General features: G+C 39.1%; 2 protein-coding genes across 4 annotated transcripts in view; one reads left to right on the top strand and one right to left on the bottom strand.

Moving 5' to 3' along the window:
* Nucleotides 1-1,640: 1,640 nt before the first annotated feature.
* On the bottom strand, nt 1,641-27,831 carry ccdc25 (coiled-coil domain containing 25). Of its 2 annotated transcripts, XM_048530549.2 has the most exons (9): nt 27,685-27,831; nt 16,870-16,917; nt 15,700-15,739; nt 15,441-15,492; nt 14,454-14,529; nt 12,124-12,227; nt 11,541-11,743; nt 8,284-8,329; nt 1,641-2,706 (listed from the first exon to the last, which is right to left on the bottom strand). In XM_048530549.2, exons 1-9 carry the CDS (start codon nt 27,707-27,709, stop codon nt 2,674-2,676), a joined length of 627 nt encoding a protein of 208 aa, XP_048386506.1. In that variant the 5' UTR covers nt 27,710-27,831; the 3' UTR covers nt 1,641-2,673. The 2 variants fall into 2 exon arrangements, with proteins under 2 accessions (XP_048386506.1, XP_048386508.1); XM_048530551.2 differs by lacking the exon at nt 15,441-15,492 and having other exon boundaries at nt 27,685-27,772.
* esco2 (establishment of sister chromatid cohesion N-acetyltransferase 2) overlaps nt 27,790-27,976 on the top strand; it is a 52,906-nt gene continuing 52,719 nt past the window's right edge. For both annotated transcript variants that reach the window (XM_048530546.1, XM_048530547.1), the window contains exon 1: nt 27,790-27,903. The gene's annotated coding sequence lies outside the window, so the exon portion shown is untranslated. The remainder of the gene's footprint in view (nt 27,904-27,976) is intronic.

Genomic DNA, 27,976 nt, shown 5'->3' on the forward strand with positions numbered 1-27,976 from the left:
AATTGCTTACAAAAGTGATTACATTTCACGACTTAAAACCACAGATTGTGCATCCAGACTTGTTGCAAATGTTTGGGTTTTCAGAATAGTGATTAGGAAATTTCATGATTTAACACATTTATTTTTATTTCAATATTAGTGTGATAATGGAGGTGTATCATAGTGTGTTTGCATTCTCTGCTACAATATTGTTCGTAATGATGGCTCCCAACAATAGCAAGTTTCCAATCCAATTGATGCAAGTTAGCTATGATGACCCATTTGCTTACGATTAGTTCTTACTGCAGATAAATGTGAGATGAATGATGATAAAATAAATAACATTTTATTTGAAATAAATATATGGACATGTTACTTTAGCATGGAATATTGGGGCATTAACCCTCAATAAAAAACAGGGTAGCACTGATTAGTAACCGGTTACTGATTAGATAGTGGCAATGTTACTGCATCAGCGATTCAGAAGGTTGGCTAATATTCTAGGGTTTCTGTTCAAATTCCACGATAGTGATATTTAAATTCAATTAATGAGTTGGTAAGATCAATTTAAAATAAAAATGCCATGGATTATTACAAAAACCCACATGGTTTCCTTGAGGGAATGATAGCTCCTTTCCCAAAGCCCACCAGAGATTCTTAATTAATTTCTGAATTAGCAATTGAGGTAGGCAATGAATACTGGATTTAATCAGTGATTGTGCCAGTAAAGAACTAAAAAAAAAATTTAAAAAGTTAATAACAGCAGTCTGAAATAAAACCAGCTGATGGAAACAATCAGCAGATCCGTCAAAGCTTTTTTGCTTCATCTTAGTCCCGAGTCCAATGACAGCTAATACATCTTTGTGTATAAAGAGTGTCCTGTTGTAAAAACAAAGTCACAACCCTAATGTTATTCTAACTGAGGTCTTCAAAGCTGATGGCCTATTCTCTCATCAAGACTCCATGCACTCATCCTACAAATTCAGGAAAAAAAATTTTAAAAATTCCCTCCATCTCTTCTGATTTCAGGAATTTGATCATTGGAACCATCTTCAAGCATGGAGATAAATCATGCTGTGAAAGTGAAGTATTAACTTTTTTTTCCTCCTTGGTAGGAAACGTTGAAATAAATCTCCTGGTTTGCCTGGTGGCTTAGGAAATTATCTATGAGATATAATGTCTACTTAAACCTTCCAGATGAACTGCTGAGATGTTGCTTGCTGCTGAGTTTGTCTGTCAAAGCACAAGAATGACACTGGACATTCTATATTGTATTCATTTTTCTAACCAAAGAATTCGACTCAAAATTGAAATTGATATGGAATAGATGCCAGTCTAACACTACCAAGAGATAAGTCTGAAGAAGGGTAGTGTATCAAAGTCACAGAGGATGATATTTGTGAAACTGCTTAGAATTGTTTCAGCGTTATGGTGGGGATTAAATAAAAAGCTGATTAGAAGGTACATTGAAGGTAAATTCAAATATTCTTTTGGGACTCAAAAATCCAGAACATCTTTACTCCCAGTAGAAGTAGGAGCACCCCATTATTTACGCAACCACAAAATAATTCATGCAAAATGGGAGTCTGTTACATCAACATTTGAGGATGCAAATAGTGGAGTAAAGTCAAAAATCACAACTGAAAAATCAGAACAAAAAATTGCAAATATGTTTGTTTCTATATTTATTCTTTTCATCCTGTGTTCAGTTGTAAAGTTCAACAAATCAAAATTTATAAAATGTTGTAACATATGGTTACACCAGAATGAAGATCAGACTGTCTCATATAATAATGCTGTAGATATTATTATGAAAAACTTAGTTGCATATTTAGTTTGGAGTGGGTAAGAAACAACCAAACACATCTAATGTATTACAGCCAGAAATCCAAGCTTAACAAAATACATTCAGCAATAAAATTCAAAGACTTCAGATGAAAACAGTGTTATAACCACAATCAAATTAAACAAGGAATTAGACAAATTATAATTTTTGAACAAAATCATTTGGGCAAAGTAGCAGAAAGATATCAGTCAATTAGTTCAACTTTGCTTTACAGAATCTAACATTTCAGCCACAGGACTCATTCATACTGTAGTTTTTCAACATTTTTATTTCATTTTGTTTTAATTATACGCACCAGCGTGCATTCTTATACAGTTTTATACAAATGACAAACTATTTCAACACACAACAATGAAACCCAGATTTATTGCTTATCTGACTCATGTTCAGTAAAGTAAGAGATGAAAGGCCTCATGTAGGTAAACTCACACTGCTTAAACTTTATGCTAACTGCAGCATAAATCAAACCATGAAGTCTTTTCAACAATACCCAGAATGATCTACACATTTTCGAATGAGACTTTACTTTAACGGACTCCCTTCATATTTTAGGAATTCAAAAGTATTCCAGCGACAATACTTCTAGCAATAAGCTATTATCCTCAAACACGTGCCCAAGTGAAGCACAAGTCAAAACTGCATTTTCACACTTGAATTTCAAATCAGGTGGAGAAAAAGTTAGAGGAAAAAGTATCATTTTCAACTTAGTTGTTCTTAGGGTAAGACAGAGATCTTGTACCTCAATGGCACTGGTCCACAGAAGAAAAGATATAATCAGAGGAGAAACATTATTTGGCAGGCCGACACCTTGGTTTCAAACAGTTTTTAATCTTAGCATCCAGTGGCCTTTACATGAAATCATCAGAGTCATAGCCACAGTCCTAAAGAAAGGAAAAGAAATGAATCAGACAAAGGATTACTTTGTACAAACAAAGAGCAAAAAAAATACAGAATTTTCTACTTTAATGGTTTTCCACATTCAAATATTACAAATGGAAGAGGGAAGCAAAAAAAAAATTTGCATCAAGAAAAAGATTAGGGGGATGCATTTTGATGGCAGACTGTACTAAAACTATTACATACTGAGGTTTGGCACTTTTAAACTGTAACACAAGGTTTAGACTTCAACAAATCCAAAGTCTGGGATTGATAAATGCAGTACCACATCAACATTAGACCCTGCAACTGGTTCACTGTATTGTAAAAATGGTGAGCATTTGTATCTCACCTTTGGTCATCAGTCATGCCTGAGTGGTAGTGTCCTTCTTTAAGTCAGAAGATCGCAGTTTCAAATCCCACTTTGTAAAATAGCAGCTGACACTTAGTGTTATTTTTCAGATAAGGTTTTAAACTGAATGTTTCCCTTAAACTGACACAATAGACCCCACATAACGACGAGAGAACAGTTCTATCTGTTATCCTGGTGGCTCTTTAGCCCTCAATTAATGCCATCAAAATAGATTGTGATCATTACCATATTGCTATTTGTGAGACCTTGATGTGTACAAGTTTATCACACTTCTTACATTTGAAGGCAGCTACATTTCTTAAGTAATCCAGTAGCTATAAAGGCATTTTCACATCCAGATATTTTCTTTAAGCCTGGTGTATCATTCTGCCTCTACAGCCTGCTCTGCCATTTGATAATAATATGTTTGAGCTAACTGTAGTCTTAAAGTAATTTTCTCATATTTCTCCATCTCTCATTTCTATTAAAAATTTACTTAGCTCAGTCTTGAATTAGTGATTTAACCTGTGGTGCACTCTAGGGAAAAGAATTTTATAGGCAAATGACCCTCAGAAATAAAACCTCCTCACCTAAGTCTTAAATAGGACACGACTTAAGAGGCGAATGTAATGTTGTCGTTTATCTCAAGATGATTGGAATATAAAAGCAGCGATGTGCTTCTGAGGCTTTATAAGGCTCTAGTTAGGCCCCATTTAGAATACTGTGTCCAATTTTGGGCCCCACACCTTAGGAAGGATATACTAGCCCTGGAGCGTGTCCAGCGGAGATTCACACGGATGATCCCTGGAATGGTAGGTTTAGCGTATGATGAACGGCTAAGGATCCTGGGATTGTATTCATTAGTGTTTAGAAGGTTGAGGGGAGATCTAATAGAAACTTACAAGATAATGTATGGTTTAGAAGAGGTGGACGCTAGGAAGTTGTTTCCGTTAGGCAGGGAGACTAGGACCCGTGGGCACAGCCTTAAAATTAAAGGAGGTAAATTTAAAACTGAAACAAGATGACATTTCTTCAGCCAGAGAGTGGTGGGCTTGTGGAATTCATTGCTGCAGAGTGCAGTGGAGGCTGGGACATTGGATGCCTTCAAGGCAGAGATCAACAAATTCTTGATCTCAAAAGGAATCAAGGGTTACGGGGAAAAGTGGTGTTGAAATGCCCATCAGCCATGATTTAAATGGCGGAGTGGACTTGATGGGCCGAATGGCCTTACTTCCACTCCTATGTCTTATGGTCTTATGGGTTTTTTTTAAATTGTCCCTGCTAGCTCTAGACTCCCAAAAGGGAAATATCCTCTCAAACTTCATCCAGTCAAGGTCCTTTGGATCTTATATATTCCAATAAGATCACACCTCATTCGTCTAAACTCCAATGGCCAAACCTGTCCAACCGTTTTTCATAAGATAATTTCCTTCTCCCGGGAATGATCACTAAAGCTCTCTCTCATCTGCTTCCAGTGCGATTCTCCTTTCATGAGTAAGGGCCATAAAACTACATGTAGTACTCCAGATACAGTCCAGGCCATTGTATGGCCGTATCAACATTTACTACTTTGATGCCTGACTCCCCTCACAATAAACACCAATATTTCATCAGCCTTCCTAATTACTTGCCGAATCTACATATTAACATTGTAACTAATGTGGTCAGCCATTCAGATCTCTACTGCAGAGTTGGTTTCTTTCTGTTTGAACGGTACACTTTGTCGATTTTACCTACCAAAATCGACAAATTCACATTTTCCCAAATTATTCTCCACCTACCAATGTTTTGCCCACTAACATAACCTATCTAAATCCCTTTGGAATGTCACTTACTAAAGCTTACTTTCCTCACCATCTTTGTGTTATCAGCAAATTTAGTTACCATTTTTAATGGTGCATTCATCCAAATAATTAATTTAGGATTGCATATCAAGAGGCCAGCATTGATCTCTGTGGTCCTCTACTAATTACAGATTGCCGATCCAAAAAAAGTGACACCTCTGCTACCTGTAACCAATAATCAACCCATGCTATTATTTCCTACACCACAAGCTCTTTGTGAAGTAACCTTTGATGTGGCACATTAATGAATGTCTTCTGGAAATTCATTCCATTCATGGAAATTCATCCTTGTCTGTTACTTTGTCAAAAAACAAGTTACTCAAACATTATTTTCCTTTCACAAAACCAAGTGTCTCTGCCTATGATTTTCTAAATATCCTGTTACTACTTTCCTAATAATGGGGGTTTTGCATTTACACTAAGACAGTACAAATGGTCTGCCATTTCCCGCTTTTTGTGCGAAGTGTTACCTTAGCAACGTTAATCTTTTGGGTGCTTTGCACTATGGAGGGAATTTTGGAAGATAACAAGAAATGCATCTAGACCATAGGAGTAGCCTGCAGGACCTGAGACTTGTAGGCTTTTCGTTTTAACAGTTTTTAAATGCCACTTCCATAGCAATATGATTGTTTCAAGTTCCTCCTTCCCTTTTAGCTCTTCATTTTCAAATATCCTTGGGATTCATCTTGCGCAAACACATGTTTAATGATTCTGCCATTTCCTTGTTTCCCATTAATACCCCAAGTCTTACCCTTGATGGCACTGTACAACTGTAGTAACACTTCCCAACATGGGCTATTTGGACCTTCTTGTTTAATCTGCAAAATGGTGATATGGTCTGTTCCAATATTACTCATTAAAAGAGTCCTAATGGCTCAGGAATTCTAATGTTTGATATACTAAATATCACAGATTTTAGCCCAGCTCAATGCTGAGTTGGTTGACCTCCAGAGTGCAATCAAAATGCTACAAACAACCTCAGTTACTACTGTAAAATACACAGGATTTAATATGTTGTTTCCTTGTACTATGACTTTTAAGTACTGTACTTTATACAATGTTTGGGTTTTTGACAGGAAAAGACTTGCTTATCTACAGTTATCATAGAACAAAACACTAACTGGGTGAAACCTCTGTGTAATCATCCTAGAAGATGTTTAAACCTGTTAGTGTTTTGATCTTAAGCATTACATTAAATAATGTTTACCCCAGACAGGATGTACCATATAGTCAAAGCTTGCCTAATGTCACTTTAAAATGTACAAAACCATCACATGACAAAATACTTATTTGATTCTTCAGGTTTAAACTAATATTTGTCATGTTGTGCCAATCACCTTCTTATAATACCTTCCCTCTAGAATGAGCATTTTCTGCCAAGAGTGATTACTTAATTTAATCAGAAGTTACTTCATATAACAACAAGCTCTCTGGGTCTGAACAATTCTGTTTTCCTGCAGTAACTGAGAATCTGACTATAGTGCAGAAGTTAATCAGGTCATCCTACAGGTTATACACTCGAGAGTGAGGAAAATAAGCATATTTTTTAAAAAAAACTGAATTGTGCTAAATTAACAAATGTCAAATTAATCATTCATTCAAAATGAGGATGTTCATTTAGCTTGCCATTCATCAGCAGCATTTTGTACTGACCTACAGCGACATTTAATTTTTAAGAGTTATTAATGTATTCATCAATATTTTTATTGACTGAAACATTTGTAGAAATCAAAAATCTGGATCATTGGAATCCTATCCAATTGACTAATTATAAAACATATTTGCATTTTGCGATTTCACTATTCACAAGGACTTCCGGTCCATATTCCCTGCGAGTGGTGGGCCTTTACAGCACAATAAGTGAAAAATATCAGATCCAGACAGAAAAGGTCTTTCTGAAGGGTCCTGTGCAATCACACAGGTTCACAGAAGGAAAATGAACGAGTAGAAGAAATCACAGCAATCCTAGCACCAATCTGCGACTGAGGTGTCCTAAGAGTAAAGGTCAGATGTGACAACAGTAAAGGTTGCACGTGACTGTTAACTGTCACTTGTTTGTTAAATAATGCTCTATTACTTAATAAATCCTCCTAATTTGTAACACCAGAAATACTAACTGCCAACCATTTGTTGTTTTGTCAAGAACCCAAAGAGGTTCAAGTAATTTACAGAAATGTGAACAACGGATTAGCAGTGGGAAAGCAGAGAGACATAGATAAGCTGCAGAGCTGGGCCGAGAGGTGGCAAATGGAGTTTAATGCAGACAAGTGTGAGGTGATGCACTCTGGTAGGAGTAACCGGAAGGCAAAGTACAGGGCTAATGCTAAGATTCTTAGCAGTGTATATGAGCAGAGAGATCTCGGTGTCCATGTACACAGATCCTTGAAAGTTGCCACCCAGGTTGACAGGGCTGTTAAGAAGGCGTACAGTGTTTTAGCTTTTATTAATAGAGGGATCGAGTTCCGGAACCAAGAGGTTATGGTGAAGCTGTACAAAACTCTGGTGCGGACGCACTTGGGAGTATTGTGTACAGTTCTGGTCACCGCATTATAAGAAGGATGTGGAAGCTTTGGAAAGGGTGCAGAGGAGATTTACTAGGATGTTGCCTGGTATGGAGGGAAGGTCTTACAAGGAAAGGCTGAGGGACTTGAGGCTGTTTTCATTAGAGAGAAGGTGGTTGAGAGGTGACTTAATTGAAACATATAAAATAATCAGAGGGTTAGATAGGGTGGATAGGGAGAGCCTTTTTCCTAGGATGGTGACGGCGAGCACGAGGGGGCATAGCTTTAAATTGAGGGGTGAAAGATATAGGACGGATGTCAGAGGTAGTTTCTTTACTTAGAGAGTAGTAAGGCAATGGAACGCTTTGCCTGCAACGGTAGTAGATTCGCCAACTTTAGGTACATGTAAGTCGTCATCGGACAAGCATATGGATGTACATGGAATAGCGTGGGTTAGATGGGCTTAAGATCGGTATGACAGGTTGGCACACATCGAGGGCTGAAGGGCCTGTACTGTGCTGTAATGTTCTATGTTCTATAAGTCAGCCGAGAGTCCTGCATGCTTTCTGGAACGGTTGCTGAATGGTACGTGGATCTATGCAAATGTGAGATGGGCAAGGACATGATTGTGTATCATGGCCAACCAATTCAATAGTACTACAACCCATATTTAAATGGAGCATAGCCATTGGTAAGAAGCACCAGATGTCTTATATCTACTACAATATATCCCAGTGATAGTCAAAGTCTTCAGATATGGACAGAAAAAAAAGTTTATTAAAAATGCATGAAAACACATTGACCAAATTAACAGTGAGCAATAATGAAATATGACTGAGGACAGGGTGATTGGCACTGTAGTCAATTATAATTAAGTATCCTGACCTGATTGCTGCTCATATTTTCAGACTTCATGAGTGAAGAATAGCACCTAAGGAAGGTGATACAAACAGGTTAAACAAAGATTAAAAAAACAAAAACTGCAGATGCTGTAAATCAGAAACAAAAACAGAAATTGCTGGAAAAGTTCAGCAGGTTAGGCAGCATCCATGGAGAGAAATCAGAGTTAATGTTTGGGGCAAGTGACTCTTCTTCAGAAGAGTTCTAAGCAGGTGTCACTTGTCCCAAAAATGTTAATTCTGATCTCTCTTTACAGATGCTGCCAGACCTGCTGAGCTTTTTCAACAATTTCTGTTTTGGTTAAACAAAGGTAACTTGCTGTTGTACTAATTTAGGCCAAACGCCTCCCATCATTATTAGAATGTTATTTTTCCTTCTCTCGATGCTTTTTGATGCAGTTATTTCAACAATTCTTCTTAAATTCAGGTTTTGTCCAGCTCATGTTCCATAATTACACAGTCAGAGGTGAACAACATGGAATCAGACCCTTCGGCCCAACTCGCCAATGCCGACCAGCTATCCTAAATTAATCTTGTCCCATTTGCCAATATTTAGCCCATATGCCTCTCAGCCCATCTTATTCACGTACCCATCCAGATGGTCGTTTAAGGTTGTAACTGTCCAGCCTTCACCACTTCCTCTGGCAGCACACTCTATATATACACACAACAATCTCAGTGTGAAAAAATTGCCACTTAGGTCTCTTTTAAGCCTTTCCCCTCTCACCTTAAGCCTATGCCATTTAATTTATGGACTCCCCTAATCTGGGGAAAAGGCCCTGGCTACTCACCGTACCCATGCCCCTCAATTCTACAACCTTTTATAAGATTGCCCCTTGGCCTCCAAGGAAAATAGCCTTGGCCTATTCAGCCTGTCCCTCTAGCTCAAACCCTCCAGCCCTGGCAACATCCTTGTCAAAACCCTTCTGAATCAAAAATCCATTATAAATATAATGACCCTGAATGCATTTCTCACTAAACACAGTTACCTTCACTCTAGCCCATCTCCAGGCAGTCCAAGCTACCCATTTTAGTACCTTTTTTAAAAAACTGCCTACAAGACTGTTGTTATGTCAACCATTCAGCTGGCTTGCAATACAGACATTTGCATTGTTTCCCTCTCCTGTTCCTCAACATTATTTACCTGGATTCTAGTTTCAGAAGAAGTCCACAGAACTCTATTACATCCTAGAATCCTTTCAATTATTAGCCCACCTAAATTTCCTTTTTACATCTCTCAAAAATGTTGCATATACTGCTATCCAAAAATACAGATCTCTTTTGTAAGTGCACGTCATATGCTTCCAATTTTGTTACCTCTTCAACTTTCCACACATATATCATACAGTCCTTATTTTTAACTCCTCTTCCTGATATTTTATTCCTATCATTGCTTTTCTTTCCTCTCGTCTTTCTCTTTTCCACCTTGTTATCTCTCCACATCAGTTTAGACTTCAACCAACTTATTATACTCTTAGAAAAGATACTGTTCCGAAGTCTTTTCCCAGGAGATACCAAATAACATCATTTTGCTTCTTTAGCCTAGGCACAAGAAATAGGAGTAGATGATACAGTCTGTTGAGCCTGCTCTCCACTTCAATTTAATTGTAGGTGATCGTAAAACTTCCTCCCCACTCCCCAAGACTCCAAAATTCATCTATCTCAGCCTTAAATGTATTCCATAACGAAAATCCCACAACTATCTTAGGAGGAGAATTCCAAAAGATCCACAGTGATGAAATTTCACCTCATTTCAGTCCAAAGCAAACCCTCATCCCGAAACTGTGCTTCCCATCTTATAATACCTGATCAGCAGAAACAATCTCTCAGCATCTACCTTGACAAGCCCCTCCAAAATCATGTACATTTGAAGCCATCAAAATAGCTGTTAATTCACAATAACTTCTTCTGCACTAGAATGAAATAGATTGCTCCTCTGGAATCACAACTTATATTTATATTGAGCCTTTAACATAATAAAACATTCCAAGGTGGTTCAGAGGGGTATTTCTCATAAAACAAAAGATTTGGACATATTAAAGCAAATACTAAGAGGTTTAAGGAAACATCTTTAAGATGGAAACAGAAAGAACTGTGGATGCTGCAAGTCAGGAACAAAAACAAAGTTGCTGGAAAAGCTCAGCAGGTCTGACAGCATCTGTGAAGGAAGAAAGAGTTAACAATGGTCACCAGACCTGAAACGTTAACTCTCTTCCTTCACAGATGCTGCCAGTCCTGCTGAGCTTTACCAGAAACTTTGCTTCTGTATCTTTAAAATGGAAATAGGAATACAAATGCAGAAAGATTAAGAGGGAGTTCCAGAGTTTATACAGCCATGAAACCAAAGCTAACAATATTGAATCAGTTTGAAAAAAAGAAAGATGCTCAGGAAGCTAAAATTAGAGCGTCTCTGTAACTGTGGTCAAGGAACAGGGCATTAGCTAAATCAAAATTGACCCAACTAAGATCACAGTTTTTAGATGCCCACAGGTATACGGATGTCAGTCAGTACAAGACTCACTAGGATAGCATTGGAATAAACAAATCTACAAGGTACTTCGGCAGATGATCCAAGTTAGGGGCAAATCCAAGACACATTAAAGGTAGTTGACACAGGCATCTTAGTAATCACTTAAAATATATAGTATGAAAAGTTCATCTTAGTATTGCATCTCACACCCAGGTTGCAAACACAGTGTCTCAAGCCTCTCAGTTTTCAAGGATAGGGCTGGAGGAGATTGAAGGAACCAAAGACAATAACGTGCCAATACTTAACAGGAATCTTCTGTTCATTCCCTACTAGATGTCAGATTAGCAGTCTGAAAATTTAAAGACAACAGAAAAATGGCAGAAATAGACCTGGGTACTGTTAGTTTACATCTGAAACTGAATGGTGCATTTTTAGATGATGTCACCAGGAAGCAGCACTTAGATGGGAAGTAGCAGGGGGCCCAGTAACTGAGAGAACACTAGATGTGAAAATCATGGTGCAGGAGAAGGAGCCATTGCAGATGAGTCCACAATTACAGATAAAAAGTGGAAACAATCAAGTGCAATCCCATACATCTGGGTAATAGTCGAGAAGCATTGGATGAAAAGGGGTTCCACAACCAGGAAAATAGAACTTACTTTCCTTCTAAAGATTTTGGGCAGGAAAGGCATTGACATAACACTTTAAAAAAAGTATATTGGGTAAATAAATATTAAAAAGCCTATGCTCTCTGCCACAACGCTGATACAAACCGAAGTTCCTCAGTTTCTTTTCTCTTCTTCATCTCCTCTTTTTCTCTTCGCTTCATCTCTTGAATCTGTGCTTTTCTTTCATTCTGTTCTTCTCTGTTCCTGGATTCCTTTTCTGCTGCCAAATCTGGGAATCGCTCATCTTTAGTTTTCTCCAACCGGTTTAAAATTTCATTTATTTTTTTCTCCACTGTAATTACCTTCACCTAATTAGTACAAATTTAAATCACGTAAACGATGACTAAAAATAGTAACACTTCTGAGAGCAGCTGCATGCAACAACTTTATGCTACCATACTTGGGCTATATAGCTGTAGTAGGTAAACCTTTAACTCACCCACAAGGACAAAATGCACTTTATAATACAAAATTGTTTCAGGCACACCTTAGCCTTAACTACTGAATGCAGAAATTTTTTTGCCAGTCCAAAATTCCTAGCTTCTGAATTCAAGATCTCATTTATGTTGACATAAGAATTATGAAGGAAAATCCATATTTCCAATTAACAATTCTCTAGTATTCTCGAGTAGTCAATCAGGCCATTATTTCTACTTCACAGGAATTAAATATGAAGTGTGATGGTTACCTCTTTTTGTCGATGGAATCCTATTTGACCCACATCCATATCACCAGTCTTCTTCAGATTAGACCACGGAGTGTACACAACATTTATGTTGTTCATTTTGCATCCTTGTAAACAGGAACAATGAAATTACAGGTATATGTAATGTTATTATTGCTATCAATATATTGCTATTAATATTTTGAACAAGATAGTGACTGGCCTGACTGAATAAGAGCCGTGATTTGTAATGAAATGAACAAATAAGGGAGGAAATAAGCAGCTGAGATAGGCTGAAAGCAGAACAATATTATCTTTATTAGATTTTCCTGCAGAAAACATTTTTTGCAAGCTTACAGCCTTAATTAGAAATAAATTACAATACAACAGGACATTTACCTCAGTCTGCTTTGGCTTTTATCCTAAATGCACATAGAATCACTCAGCACAAGTGTCTAGCCTATTTTAAGTGTCCTTTAACTATTTAATCAGACCAATTCTTACAATATGGCCTCATCTCTGAAGAAAGGACAGGGTCAATAAAGATAATGCAGTTGATGTGCCTATCAACTTCTAACGTTCCACTTATGATCTCAGCTATTGCAGTAATGGTTAAGCCAGAATTACCAGAATGAAATCTAGCTTTGTATGTATGTATAAATATTTTTTAAAAGTTTAGTTAATATGGTGGTCAGGCATTAAAACATAGCCAGAGTCTCCAGCGTTCCTTTAACAACAGAACAAAGACAAAATGCTAATAAAATATAAAATGCATTTTTCAAATATCTTAACCACACAGCAAAACAAAGTCTTGTCTGATTTCCCAATGCTATCCATTACAGAGACTCAAATCATAAAAAAACCCTATATCAAATCAAATATTTATAGTTTCAATTTAACTGATTTTTCCCATAGCTCCTGTAGTTACAAAGTCTACTGTCTCTGAAAATTATCTTCAGATTTCTAACCAAACAGTCCTGCTTCGGAAGTTTTACAAGCTAAAATTATTACATTGAGCTTCTCCTGAACTGATGTATACTACTTTCTCAGAAGCAAAAATAGTTTTTCTCTATCAGATCAGTCAGGTCTCTTCTGAACTGCATAAGTGTTTTTTGTCTGTCGGTTATCTAACCTAAAATCAATCTTCAATTGTTATGAGCCAAAAACAATCCAGTGGTCTTCATTGTTTACTCTTCTCGTCATATACCACCACAGTAAAGACGATTTGCCAAAAAACTATAGGGGCCTTTGTACTTTGACACATACTGAATTAGATCACTGTTGTGTAAGAGATGCAATTTATTGGTGTGGGTACAAAAAGGGCATAATTTCACTGTTTCCAGAGGACAAAATTTGAAAATGTGTAACCAGTCAGCCAGAGATTCAGGAAAACACAGAATGGTGAAATGTACGGAAACTTGACAAATTAAATCCAACGTGGAGAAACATTCATTATCACATTATGAAGGGAAGAATGATGAGAGTCAACATGAACTAAATAACAGAAATGAAAACAATTAAAGAAACTAGGCAATTCACACACACACACGTGCACCATTGAAAGTGGCAAGACTAAATGATAAGTTTGTTAAATAAAGCTTAAGGGATCCTAGGCTTTACAAATACCTGCATGTGTACAAAAGTAAGCTATGTTAATCCTTATAAATCACAATCATCCTTAGCTGGAACACTACATCCAATTTTGGGGATACCATACTTCAGCAAGGAAGTCAAGGCATTGGTCAACACATGGAAGAAAGCTTGAACAGCTGACAAGCTTTTGTCAGAACTGAGAAAGTTGAGAGATAATTAAATGGAAACAAAAGTGTTAAAAACTATCGATTGGGCAAATAATGAGAAATTGCTTACATTAGCAAGAGAATCAAGAACCAGGAAAGACAGTAATTTTAAAGTCTCTTGTAAAAAGAATAGGATGGACAAATTAAAGCTCTTCCAAACTGGACTGCATTGCTAGAAAGGGTGGTGATGGCAGACTCAAAAGTAAATTACAAAGAGAATTGGAACAATACACTTCCTGAAAGAGAAAGGAATTCAAGGGCCACGGGGAGAAAGGAGGGAACTCAGACAGCTCTATGAAATGGTCGCCTTCTGGGTGTGTGACCAATTTTCACAGCTCTACTGGTACATTCCTCAACTTATCTATATAAATAATTACCATGCTCTGACAAAATCATGCATAAAATTTAATGTCTTTGCTGTCTTGTTCTAAAGCCTTTTTTTAAATAGATGACTTCATACTAGATCTACGTTCTTTCATTCAGCTTTAAAAATCTCCAGCAGTCCACACCATTTTCCTAAAAGTTTAATGAAAATTGCCTCCATGAAATAATTACCTTGTATGCTATTGGCTTTTACCAGCTGGGCACAGTCAATTAGTACTTCCTTGGGGATGCTATCAATTCCCTGCCCCTAGGACAAAAACAATACGTATTAACATACATTGTTTTACATACTTCAAGACATTTTAATTAAAAAACTCAATGTCTGATTAAGCAGCTTCATGTTTTGTTTAAAAGAGATGTTTCATTGTTAATGAACCATTGCTTCAATGGTATGATAACTTGCAATAGGTTCAATCTTTGGAAGAAAATGGATCCAGCAACAAATATGGGTTTATCTAAAATTAAAGCACAATGCATTTAATTATTTACAGAACTCCTTCAAATAATTGTATTTCTGCAGTAGTCATATTCATTTTTTTTTTCTGTTCTCTAACTCTATTCCACCTCATCTTAAAGCATCAGTTCATGAAGCATCATCTGCATTGGTTACCTTTCAGTGCATACTTAATCATGAGTGTGCAGGAAGTGAATGTCAATATCAAAAATGTACAACAGCCTCTGCAACAGAGCCTGACTTTCCTGTTGCACAAAAGCCACACAAAATGGCCTAGAAGTCACAGATCACTAGGTAACAATCAGGAGCAGAAATTCTTGTAGACTTTTCTGTTCATTAGTTCAAGAACCAATCTCACTCTCCAAGACCCACCAAATGTGGCTAAGATAACTTCTTCAGTACAGAGCAAAATTTAGCAAGATTCTGGTCTGCCTGTCTCAGTAGCCCATTATACCGTCCACCCAAGATTAGCTTTTAAAACATCTGAAACAGAAGTCTTATTGCATAAATGGAATTAATCATTTGAATATTTGTCACATGCAAATAACTAGTAATCAGGCCACTTGTTTGTGGGACAAGAAATTAAATTGCCAAATTACCATGAATCCAGCCTGAAAATTTGCAGTATCATAATACATAGTTGGTAATTTAAAAAATTGATAAAGCCACTTTATTCAAAGGGAAAGGGATCCCGTGCATCGTACCTTGTATAGTCGGAGGTACACATGAGCTGAAGACAATTTATCGACGTGAAACCTAAAACAAAGAACAATTCTACACATACAATTGATAACAGAAACAAATAATGCATTATATAATTCAGACTGCAAACACCATCTGTTCATTATTAATTGCAACGAAAAGGATTAGGAGCATTAGCAAAACATGGTAATTAAAAAAAAAGTTTGAAATTTGGATAGAACCAGCAGACAAATAATAAAACTATATATGTTAACAACATACCAAACATCTTCTGGCCATCCATACTTTATTAGGTCTTCATCTACGTTTAAAAAAAATACAAGTTGCACAGGGCCAATTCATTAGCTAGCTAGATAATTTCATTCAAAACATCAAATATGATTTGATTATCTTTAAAGGCATGATTGAATTGCAATTTCCTATTGGATGCGCTCAGATGAATCTCTAAATCTTAAATCATTCATAACCCTCCACATTAGTCATGAAGCAATAAAGAAATCCCTCTTTAATCCTAGGTAAAAGACCAGAAAATAAGATACTGCAAACAGTAACTGAAATTATAATAGGAATAATCTCTCCCTGCAGAATATCCTCAGTTTTCAAGTACAACACAGATGATCATTATTTCATCAAAGCCAAGAATAGTGCAATGAGCCACGTCAAAAATAATTCTATCCATCAAGCACGTACAGTCAACTGAATCCTAATGTCCGTTTGTCACGTCAATTAGAAAAGTACCATTGACACAAAAATGCTTGTCATAGCAATAAGTGGAACAGTTGGTTAATGATACCAAAGGAAGATATGGCAACTTGTGCAGATAAATAAAGTTGATTGTGGGCTGAAATGGGCAGGCTAGCTGAGGACATTATCTTCCAGTACAATCTGAATGAATGCCCAACATCCAATGGAATGTGGCAATAAGTGATGAATGAATTAAGGGCTAATTCAATTTGAACTGGTTGTATAAATATGGGAGCTAGTAAATCAGCTGGCAGTCAGCTTTATAAAATGTGGCTAATCAAAATAAAGCATTGACATAAACATGTGGACTTGAATTCTGTTCAAATACAGCTATCTTTTGGAGTATAACAGCCACAAAATGCAAGAATAACTCAGTCAAGAAAGACTACAGCCTTCTGACATAGCAGGTATAACCAGCATGCTTCTCCAAAATATTGATCTAATTTGACAAGAATATAATCAAACAAATTGCGCCGATTAGTCTTACTGGCCAGATATTCCAAGTCGTCGTCAGTTTTTCAGTGATTGAAAATAGTTTTTTATATTTTGACTGGGATTTTCCTGCTCTGCTATCTCATACCAAATCTAGTTTATTAAAATTAAACAAAACTGATAGTTTTTTCAGGGATCGCTAAAGCCAGCATCTGTAAACACTACATAAGATGAGTGAAAAAAGAAAGCACTTACTTTCATATTTATCTTTTCCCATATAGATTGTATATGGAGAAGAAATCACTGCAATAAAATAGAAGCACTTTAATTTCCTCATTTTATTATAGGAAAAATGAGAAGTAGGAAAGCAATTTATAACTATATTTGTAAATTCCAAAACTTCACATTTCGCCAAATAATCTTGAGTTTATCATTCTAATGATCTCTCACCACTTTATATTTGTATTTATAGAACATTATTTCATCAAGTTCTGATTTCCTTTTCTCCATGAATATTTGTCTGATCAGTTGGGGGGTCTCAGTTCTTCGACCAACAGCAGCAATAGCTGCAAAACAGGCTACACAAAAATTTAAAAGGGAACTTATTTTAGTTCTGTCCCAAAGAGCTGAATATCTCCCCCCCCCCGCAGTGGCTGCAATGAAGACTAGATAATTTTCAGTGACACTGGTTGAGGACATGGAAAGAAACTCCCATGCTCTTTGAAATAGTGACATGTTATCTTTTCCATCAATCCAACGGAGCTGGTAGGGTCTAGCAACTTTTCTGAAAGGCAACATCGCTGACAAAGCAGAACATTCTGAATATCGTAATGGAGGTCTTGTGCTTGAATTTCTAGAGACTTCTACACAGAACCTGGCTCAAAGAGATAGATGCAACAATGTCACCAATAAGTCACAGCCTGCTAGAAGTAGTTCACAATTAAGAATGTTTTATTTGTAGTTATGCTATTCAACATGTAAATATGTCCTTTAAGAATTATACACTGATTTTAAATAGTGACTTTAACAATAGATGTTTAACAGAAGCATAAAGCAAACAAAATTTTACATTGAGCCATAGGAAGAGATATTAGGGCACATTGTGACAAAAGTTTTGACAAAGGTAGGTTTCAAAACAGCAACTGAAAGGAGGAATGAAAATAGGGGAAGAGGTCCAGGTAAGGATTTCTAGAATGAAGGGTCATGGGAATTATTCTCTGCTACCAACAGTAAAACAATCAAAAGCAAGGATGTTCAAAAGGCAAGAACTGGAATATCATAGGACATTATACAACTAGAGCAGTGAGGCAACAGCCTAGTGATATTATTGCTGGATTACTAATACAGAAACTCAGCTGACGATCTGGATAAAAACCATTTAAGATAAATACCATTTCTTATTCCAAAACCGAAAGAACTGCAGATGCTGTAAATCAGGAACAAAAACAGAAGTTGCTGCGCAAACTCAGCAGGTCAGGCAGCAGTGAAGAAAAATCAGCATTAGTGTTTTGGGTCCTCAGAATTGATGGTACCTAGAAGATCGGTATCATCAGTTCTGAGAATGGGTCACGGGACCCGAAACCTTAACCGCAATGTTCTGGGTAGCTGGGTTTGAATTCTACCATGGCAGTTGGTGAAATGTGACTTCAATTAAAAAGAATTGGAATTAAGAATCTACTGATGATCATGGAACAATTGCTGATTGTTGAAAAATCCATGTGGCTAATATCCTTCAGGGAAGCAAATGTGCCATACTCACCCGGTGTGGCCTAAATGCAACTCCGCAGAGCAATGTGGTTGACTCTGAAATGACCTAGCAAACCACTCAATGGTATCAATCACTATGAAATCTTAAAAATACGAAAATCAGGCAGACACCTGGCACAGATCCAGGCGCCAGAAAAAACAAACAAATAGTCCTGTCGCTCTTGCAAAATCCTGTTCTAACATCGGAGGATTGGAGCAAAAATTGCAAGAACTGTCTCTCAGATTAGTCAAATACAGCTTGACAGTCATACTCAAAAGATACTTGCAGTCAATGCCTTCGCCATTCTTGGGTACACATTCTGTCCTGTTGCAAGTGACCGCCACATAGCTCTTGTGGTGACAAAGTCACCCTTCACACTGAGAATAACCTCCATCATGTTGTGTGGGCCTATCACCATACTAAATGGGACAGATTTCAAACAGATCTAGGAGCTCAACACTGGGCATCCACAAGACGCTCTGAACCATCAGCAGCAGCAAACTTGTTTTCCAGCACAATCTGCAACCTAATAGCGAGCATAGCCCTCACTCACCCATTAACATCAAGCCAGGGGATCAACCCTCATTCAATGGAGAGTGCAGAAGAGCATGCCTCGAGCAGCACCAAGCATACCTAAAAATTGTCACCCTGGTGAAGCTAACAAATTGGACTAATTATGTGCCAAAGAGCAGAAGATGCAAGTGACAGACAGATACCACAAGCAACAGACCAGATCTGACATCTGCAGCCCTGCCACATCTAGTTATGAATGGCGGAGATCAATTAAAAAAGCTCAGTGGAGGTGGCAGGTCCACAAATATCCCACTCTCAGTGACGAAAGAGACTAACACATCAGTGCAAAAGGCAAGGCGTATGATATCCGGAAATAGTTGGATGCACTGGATTATGCAAAGGTTACAGGCTTGACAACATTCTGGAAGTAGTATTGAAGACTTGCATTTCACAACTTGTCACTCGCCTAGCCAAGCTGTTCCACTACAGTTACAATACTGGCATCTACCCAACAATGTGGTAAAGTACCCAAGTGTAACCCGTACACAGAAAGCAGGATAAATCCAACAAAGCCAATTACTGCCACATCAGTCTACTCTCAATAATCAGTAATGTAATAGAAGGTGTCATCAATACTGCTAAGCAGCACCTACCCAGCACTAATATGTCTAGTGTGGGTTCTACTAGGGCCAAGCAGCTCTTAACTTCATTACAACCTTGGTTCAAACACAGGTAAAAGTGCAAAATTAAAGAGTTAAGGTTGGAATGACAACCTTTGACATCAAGACCGCATTTGACCAAGTGTGGCATCAAGGGGCTGGAGCAAAACTTGAATGTTTAAATTATATTGGATTTAGTTGACAAAACAGTAAAAGTTTTTAAAAGTGAAATGTCATCCAATGTTTCTCTTTCTACTGGTGTTGTGGGGATTAACATTTTAAAAAGAAAGTATCAGTCTCTAAAGAGGATCGTAAGTTTAAAGAAACTGCTACATTAAGTTGATCCATTCACACGAGGCGCAATGGAAACTTAACTATTTCTAGATCACTTGGGCTTTTAAAATCTATCAGGAACTAAACAAAAATTAGCAAAAATGATAAATTAAGGAGATGAATACTGCAATCACAGAGGATGAGAAGACATTTGGTATATTGTGCCTAGAAGAAATGTTATTGATTCTATTTGGCTGATTAAAACACTACCTGGCTTTTACTATGCGATTCCAAACTTGCAGTTGGCCTCAAAGATCACTAATCAATTGCTTCAGTTATAACTAGACACTAAGCATACACAGGAATAAAAATAACCAGTAACAAGCCTGAATGTTAGGTAGCGCTCAGAGCTGGTGCACTGAAAAAGTAAAAAATGTGACAGTTTAAAAGGTGTTAGCTGTGTTGCACTTTCTACCAATTAGATTCATTTCACCAGAGGTAATTGATCTCCAAATCTCCAACACATCATACACAATCCTTGAAAGAGAACTTTAGTTTTGTTCTAATGGGTCCTTAAACACAGCACACTCTTACAAGATAAGAGATGCAATATTATACCTTCTTAACATTGAAACAGCACAGAAACAATTATTTTGTCACCCATTTGTGTAACTGTGCAAAGAAACCAGCATAACTTCCTTCAGTGTCCCCTAACTGCAGATTCCCATCACAGCCAAAGGACATCCAGTGATCTCTTAAAAGGCAACCCACATTCATCGCAGAAAAATCCAGTACTACACAGCTGCTTCAAGTAAAAGGATCTCTAAAAACGTGACTTCTGTAATGTCAAAGGCTGGTGTACCTTTAAATTTAGTAGGTTTAATAATCTGAAGATACCTCAGTTGAAGTGTTAATGCTTGTAATTAGGAAAGAAAGGCCAACAAAACAGACATAGGCCCAGGGAGGGCACAATTCAAGTATGTGAAATTCTTGGTAATAAGTGCAGGCTCTGGCAAGCCCTGCATACCACTCAATAAGGGCAGTTTCTCAATGATTTTCTATGGCAGTCTAGACAACAGGAGGCAGGTAATTTCCTACCACACCAGTGTCTGCATTCAAATTTTCATCCCCTGACTTTTATGCCACCAGAATACCTTCACTAAACACATCTTCCCCTCCACAGTCAGCATCCTGTAAGGACTATTTTCTCGGCAACACTTTGGTGCACACATCTATTGCTCCTAATTCTGTCTCCCCTCCCCCCTCCCCCCACCCCACACCCTAACTACACCTCCCCCTCTGCCAATACCTCCCTCCCGTTAACCCCAACCCCATAACACTCTTCTTCACAAATCAGAAAGTGCAACACTTACCATTTCCTGCCTCACTGTACAAAACCCCAAACATGCCTCCCAAGTAAAGCAGGTTTTTCACTCATACTTCTGTCAATCTAGTTTACTGTAATCACTGCTCAGTGTGATTTTCTTCACATTAATGAGGCCAAGCAGATTAAATGAATGCTTTAAAGGAACATCTCTGCTCTGCCCTTAAAAGGATGACCCCCAACTTTCCAGTCTACCATTTTAAAGAAACCATCTTGCTCCCATTCTAACAATTCCACACTGAGCAAGCGGGAGTATTCCAACAAAGTTCAATGAATACAAGAGGAACAGCATCTCATTTTTCACTTACATACTTTTATAGCGTTCAGGAAAGAACAAAGTTGTTTAACTCAAAGCATGGCCACCGACCTTCATTTTGTTCACAGGCCGTTCAGCCTATCACGTCCACACCGACCCTTCAAACAGCGTCCCAACCAGACCCACCCCGTACCCTACCCTAGACACTATAGGGGATTTAACATAGCCAATCCACCTAACCTACACATCACTAGACTGAGAGGAAACCAGAGCACCTAGAAGAAATCCACAAAAGTAAACACGAAGTGAATGTGCAAACTCCACACAGTCAGTCGCCAGAGGCTGGGAGTGAACCCAGGTCCCTGGTACCGTGAGGCAGCAGCGCTAACCACTGCCACTGTGCTGCCCCTTAGTGCTCCCCTCATCCCAAATCACAGGAACACATTTGCAATTTACATACAGATGGTATCATAGTAGCCTTTCACTACCACCCCTTTCATCACTGCCTCCACCATTCCTACCATAACATGTTTCTTTATTGACTATTGAACATGTAGTGAAAAACTCAAATGCTTAATTTCTAGCATCAGTTCTCATTTAGAATACTTTAGGAACCCAAGCTGTCCTTCAAATGATGACAAACACAATGCACTAACAGTCAGTTGCCTTCTAAGCAGCACCTTAATTACTCATGGTTCTTGCTGAAAATCAGCCAGCTACTTCAGACTACAACCATTATGAAATACCTCTATAGCAGGACTGAAATTTTCTTTTAGAAAAAAGCAGTAAGTGGTCATTTAGCTCCTGGAGTCTGCTCCAGGAAGATAATTGACAATTACCTACCTCAGCTATATCTCAAGTTCCTTTGTTTCTGATATCTGGCTCAAACTTAATTGCTTTGGTGAAGGAGATACATAACAAAATCTTACTACAATCATACAAGGTCCTCATGAAAACTTATCTGGAATACTGTGGTTTTGATGTCTTATAATAGAGCAAGTTGTGTACTTGTGTTGGAGATAGTGCAGCTGATGTTCACTGTGCTGGTCCCTGGAATAAATAAATTGTCTTATAATGAGATATTATTATTCAATATTTGGAGATGAGACAAATCAGAAGAAACCTAACTGAAAAATGCAAGAATCTGAAGATTCAGGGTCACATGTGTTGTTTCCGCTAATTGGGAGAATCTAAAAGCTAGGGAAGTACTCTTTATACAAAGAATTAATTATTTAAGATTGAGAGGAGAATAGGGCAGGTAATGGCTAGTAGTATTAGCACTAAACTATTAATCTAGAGAGTGGGAAAGTGGCACAGAACCCCGAATCCACCATGGCTGCACTGAATGGCATAGCAGGCTAAACAGTTCAGATGGTTTATTTGTGCTACTATCTCCCGTGTTCATGATTTGAATATACTCAACAAATGACTACGGAATTCCAAAAATTTACATCATTTTCACTGCAGGACTCCTTGTCTCAGTCCTAAATGGCAAAGCATTTTTTTTCTGCTTAGACTCTTCAGGCAAGGAAATTATCTCCACACTAGCTCTCATGTAAAGCCCCTACACTGAAGAATGAAGAAGGAAAATGTCATACAAACACATATGAATGGTGGTCTTAAGTAAGAGGTTTGTTTGATTTTCTTCCAGGAGATAACTTTGGTGATGGGATATTATTAAAGTACATAAACACACGAAGAATAGAACTAGCACGTTCTGAATTGATCGTTCCAGAGGACTGTCCATGATTACTGACCAGACTAAATTTGTTGCCAAAAGCAACTCTCATCAGCTGTCTGATGGCTAACACTAAAATGTTACCACCTTGTGAAAGAGGTGCAACTCAACAAAACATTACAGAAGCACGGTGACATAGTTCAACAGTGTCCCAATGACAGAAAATAACGAGTTTCAGCAAGGAAATATGGAGATTATGAACTGAGAGAGGGATATAGCATGATTTGGGTAAGCTCAGTGAGTGGTCTAATGCACGACAGATGGAAGTACAACAAAAGATAAATGCGACGATTTTCACTTTAGTAGCAAAACTCAGGAAGGCAGATTATCTGAATAGTGAGAGTTTGGGAAAGGGAGGAATGGGTAGAATGAGGCCATGGTATCCTTGTACACCAGTCACTGAAATCTACCATGCACGTGGTGAAAATAAAGCAAATGGTATGTTGCTCTTCATAGCAAGAAGATTTAAGTAAGAAGTAGGGATATCTTGCAGCAGTTGTGCAGGACTACAGGGCCTCAGTGAGACCACACCTGGAATTATGCTTGCAGTTTTGGTCTCTTTATATGAGGAAGGATGCTTTGGTTATGGAGGGAATGCAACACATGTTAACTTGACTGATTCCTGGGATATCAGGACTGATGCATAAAGAGAGATTGGATCAGTCAGGCCTGTATTCACTGGAGTTTAGAAGAATGGGGTTGGGGGCTGGAAATCGCATTGAAACCTAACAGGACTAAACACGATAACACAGGTAGGATCTTCTGATGATTGTAACACAGGTGGTCGAGGTAATAACCCATTATTGCTCCAAGCCTAAGCTATAGCTTTGTGGAAAAGAAAACACTTGTAGAAATCTCAAAAGCTAAACGCCTGTGTTCAAAAGAATTGCAAAAATTTAAAATGCAACAAATTTTACCAGTTTACTTCTGGCCCCAAGCTGTGGCTCTAATCTGGGACAAATTTCCCCAATATTTGTTCAACGTGGATGCTTTATCCTGTCAGACACATTTGTGCTTGAAGTACCTTTGTTAATTACGATAAAACAGCTCATTTACATTAGTTCAATAATGGGTACAGACCAATTCTGAAAATACTACATAATCTTACGTGTGATAATGGGATTGTTTATGTTACATAAACTGAAACAAGGCATTCAATTGGAGTACGTTGGCATTACTTCCCAAAAGCAATAACCTAAGGGATAAATCCTTATAATAAAACGAGAGGCTGGATGAACACAGCAGGCCCAGCAGTATCTCAAGAGCTGCTGGGCCTGCTGTGTTCATCCAGCCTCACATTTTATTATCTTGGATTCTCCAGCATCTGCAGTTCCCATTATCACGGATAAATCCTTACACTGTTTCTACACCACTTTATTCCCCTTCAACTTCCTATTTGACCAAATTATACACGAGATGGCACAAAATATAAATATTCATCTTTTTTAACCTTTTCACAGGCAACACACAGCATTTTATTGCTTTCTTGATCAATGTGCTTGTGTTTACAAAGCAAAATAAACAAGCAAAAAAATATGAAATGTAGTAAGTGATTGATCTCACTGTTGTACTTATTTTAAATTTTATTGCAAGTTATCGTGGTCCAAAGTGGCTGTTTAGAAGTTAAGCACAGGTGGAAATTAGAGGTACATAACACAAATACATAGGAAAAGCTTAGTTCACTATCGGTGATGACTTCCTGATAAAATGTGCCATTTTCTAGGGGCATTCCAATGAGCACTAATGAAAGGGAAGTAGTTAAAATTGTAATGAAATACTGTAGACAAAAAAAACTGCAGATGCTGGGGAGAGGGAGGAGTGATGGCAGAAGTATGGGAATCGGCTCAGACAGGGCTGAGGGCTCTGTCAATCATAGTAGTGGGGAATCTTCAGGTTATGGAATTTAGATGGACATTTTCAACACCCTTTCTACCCTACCCCCACCCCCAATCCCTGTGACTGAGAAACCGGGAGAATGGGATAGAATTACTCTCTGGGTACAGTCTCAACCTCAACTTCACCAGGGGCGCTCATTCTGCTCTTACCCAGCTATTTCCATTTCTGAAGGGTCACCGGACTTGAAACATTAACTGTTTTCACTGCATAGATGCTGCCAGACCTGCTGAGTTTCTCCAGCAATTTCCGTTTTGTTAGTGCTGTAATGGTGTGTTCCAGTTGTGAGGGAAGGTCACTGGCATTTGGAATACTTTGCTTGCCATGCACACAATATTAAGCATAAAGTACAGGCTAAAAAGGAAGAAGTGTTTCCAGGACGAAAATGTGAGTTACGCCAAAGGAAAAGAGCCAATTGCTCCCCATTCCCCAAACAGATGGCCTAAAGGCCCTTCCTGTCCTGCAGGTCCGACCAGTCCCCCTCCGCTGACATCCTCATTCACTTAGCCGAACCCGTCCTCACCCTCAACAACTTCTCTTTCAATTCCTCTCACTTCCTACAGACAAATGGGGTGGCCATGGGTACCTGCTTGGGCCCAAGCTATGCCTGCCTCTATGTAGGTTACATGGAACAATCCCACTTTCGTACCTACACTGGCCCTAAACCCCACCTCTTCCTCCATTACATTGATGACTGTATCAGTGCTGCCACGTGCACCCACAAGGAGCTTGAACAGTTCATCCACTTCAACAACACCTTCCACCCCAACCTTAAGTTGACCTGGACCATCTCCAGTGCCTCTCTCCCCTTCCTGGGCCTGTCTCCACCTCCGGCAACCACTAGAAACCGATATCCATTGCAAGGCCACCGACTCCCACAGCCGCAGAGAATGCACCCCCTCCCACTTACCTTCCTGCAAAAATAACATCCCCTATTCCCAATTCCTTCGCCTCCGCCGCATCTGCTCCCAAGATGAGGCATTCCACTCCTGTACATCTCAGATGTCCTCGTTTGTCAAGGACCACAACATTCTCCACCCTCACTGGTCAAGAACACCCTCGAACGTGTCTCCCGCATCTCCTGCGACTCATCCTTCACACCCGCTCCCTGCAACAACAACCAAAACAGAATCCCCCTCGTGCTCACGTACCACCCGGCCAACCTCTGGATCCAATGCATCATCCTCTGACACTTCAGCCATCTGCAATCCAACCCCAAAGACTTCATCTCCCCACACTTGTATGCTCTCTGGAGGAACACTCTTTCCGTGACTCCCTTGTCTGCTCCACACTCCTCTCCAGCCACACCTCACCTGGCACTTTTCCCTGCAACAGCAGGAAGTGCTACACCTGGTCCTACATCTCCCCCCTCACCCCCATCCCAGCTCCCAAGAAGACTTTCCACATCAAGCAGATGTTCACTTGCGCATCTGCTAGTGTGGTATACTGTATCCACTATTCTCGTTGTGACATCAGGGAAATCAAGCAGCGGCTAGGGGACCGCTTTGCAGAACACCTACATTTCGGTTTGCACTAAACAACTGCAACTCCCAGTCACGAAACATTTCAACGCCCCCTCCCATTCTTCATACGACATGTCCATCCTGGGCCTCCTGCAGTGCCACAATGATGCCACCCAAAGGTTACAGGAACAGCAACTCATGTTCTGCTGGGGAACCCTGAAGCCCAATGGTATCAATGTGGACTTCACAAGCTTCAAAATCTCCCCTCCCTCTTCCGCATCCCAAAACCAGCCCAGCTTGACCCCACCTCCCTAACCTGTCCATCCTCCCACCTCAAGCCCCAACCTCATCTCCTACCTACTAGCTTCATCCCACCCCCTTGACCTGTCCATCCTCCCTGGACTGACCTAAGACCCATCAGACATAGGAGTGAAAGTAGGGCCATTCGGCCCATTGAGTCCGCTCCAACATTTAAATCATGACTGATGGACATTTCAACTCCATTTCCCTGCACTCTCCCCGTAGCCCTTGATTCCTTGTGAGATCAAGAATTTATCAATCTCTGCCTTGAAGGCATCTAACGTCCCGGCCTCCACTGCACTCCGTGGCAATGAATTCCACAAGCCCACCACTCTCTGGCTGAAGAAATGTCGCCTCATTTCCGTTTTAAATTTACCCCCTCTAATTCTAAGGCTGTGCCCACGGGTCCTCGTCTCCCCGCCTAACGGAAACAACTTTCTAGCGTCCACCCTTTCTAAGCCCATCTCCTCCCTACCTCCCCACGTACACTCACTTTTAGTGGCTCCATCCCCGCCTCTAACTTGTTTGTCTCTTCTCTTCTATGCGCCTCCCCTTCTCTCCCTATTTATTTCAAATTCCCCTTCCCTTTCCTTTCCTTCCCCCATTGCTGAAGGGTATAGGTCCGAAATGTCAGCTTTCCGGCTCCTCTGATGCTGCTTGGCCTACTGTGATAATCCAGCTCTACACCTTATCTTAATCTTCTGGGGGGAGACTAGGCCATGCTCAAATACCTACCCTCCCCCTCACCGTCCATAATGGACAACTTTAAAGTTCAGAACTACTTCAAAGGCTATTTCAGTAAGAGGACTGGTTTGCGGTCGGCAAATGCCGCCGATATACTTACCATTACTGGTGAAGTAGTAAACCATTGTCTATCAGCAGGCTCCAGCTCAGGTTCAGGCTAGGAGTGACGGGAATTCAAGAGGAGCCGGCGACGCGGCCACGTGATCACTGCGCTGCAAGCGCCTCTGTGTGCAAGCTACACCAAAACATTTGCACAATGTTTCAGGAAAGGAATGAATGGAAGAAATAAAACAATGCAGCCAAACTGAAACCCGGTCAGGTGGGTGCCCTGCAATTATTCATATGCATCAAGGCTATGATTTAAGAATAACTAAATATAGCAGATCGGATGT

This window comes from Stegostoma tigrinum, chromosome 4 (genome assembly GCF_030684315.1).
Source record: "Stegostoma tigrinum isolate sSteTig4 chromosome 4, sSteTig4.hap1, whole genome shotgun sequence".
NCBI lineage: Eukaryota > Metazoa > Chordata > Chondrichthyes > Orectolobiformes > Stegostomatidae > Stegostoma > Stegostoma tigrinum.

Bases quoted from the DNA above. Each gene is read 5' to 3' on its own strand.
- ccdc25 (XM_048530549.2), bottom strand. From the start codon at position 27,709: ATGGTTTACTACTTCACCAGTAATG. The intron at 15,493-15,699 runs GTATGTTGTTAA...TCTTTGTTTTAG, and splicing joins GGATGGCCAGAAGATGTTTG to GTTTCACGTCGATAAATTGT. The intron at 12,228-14,453 runs GTAATTATTTCA...CCTGTTTACAAG, and splicing joins AAAAGCCAATAGCATACAAG to GATGCAAAATGAACAACATA.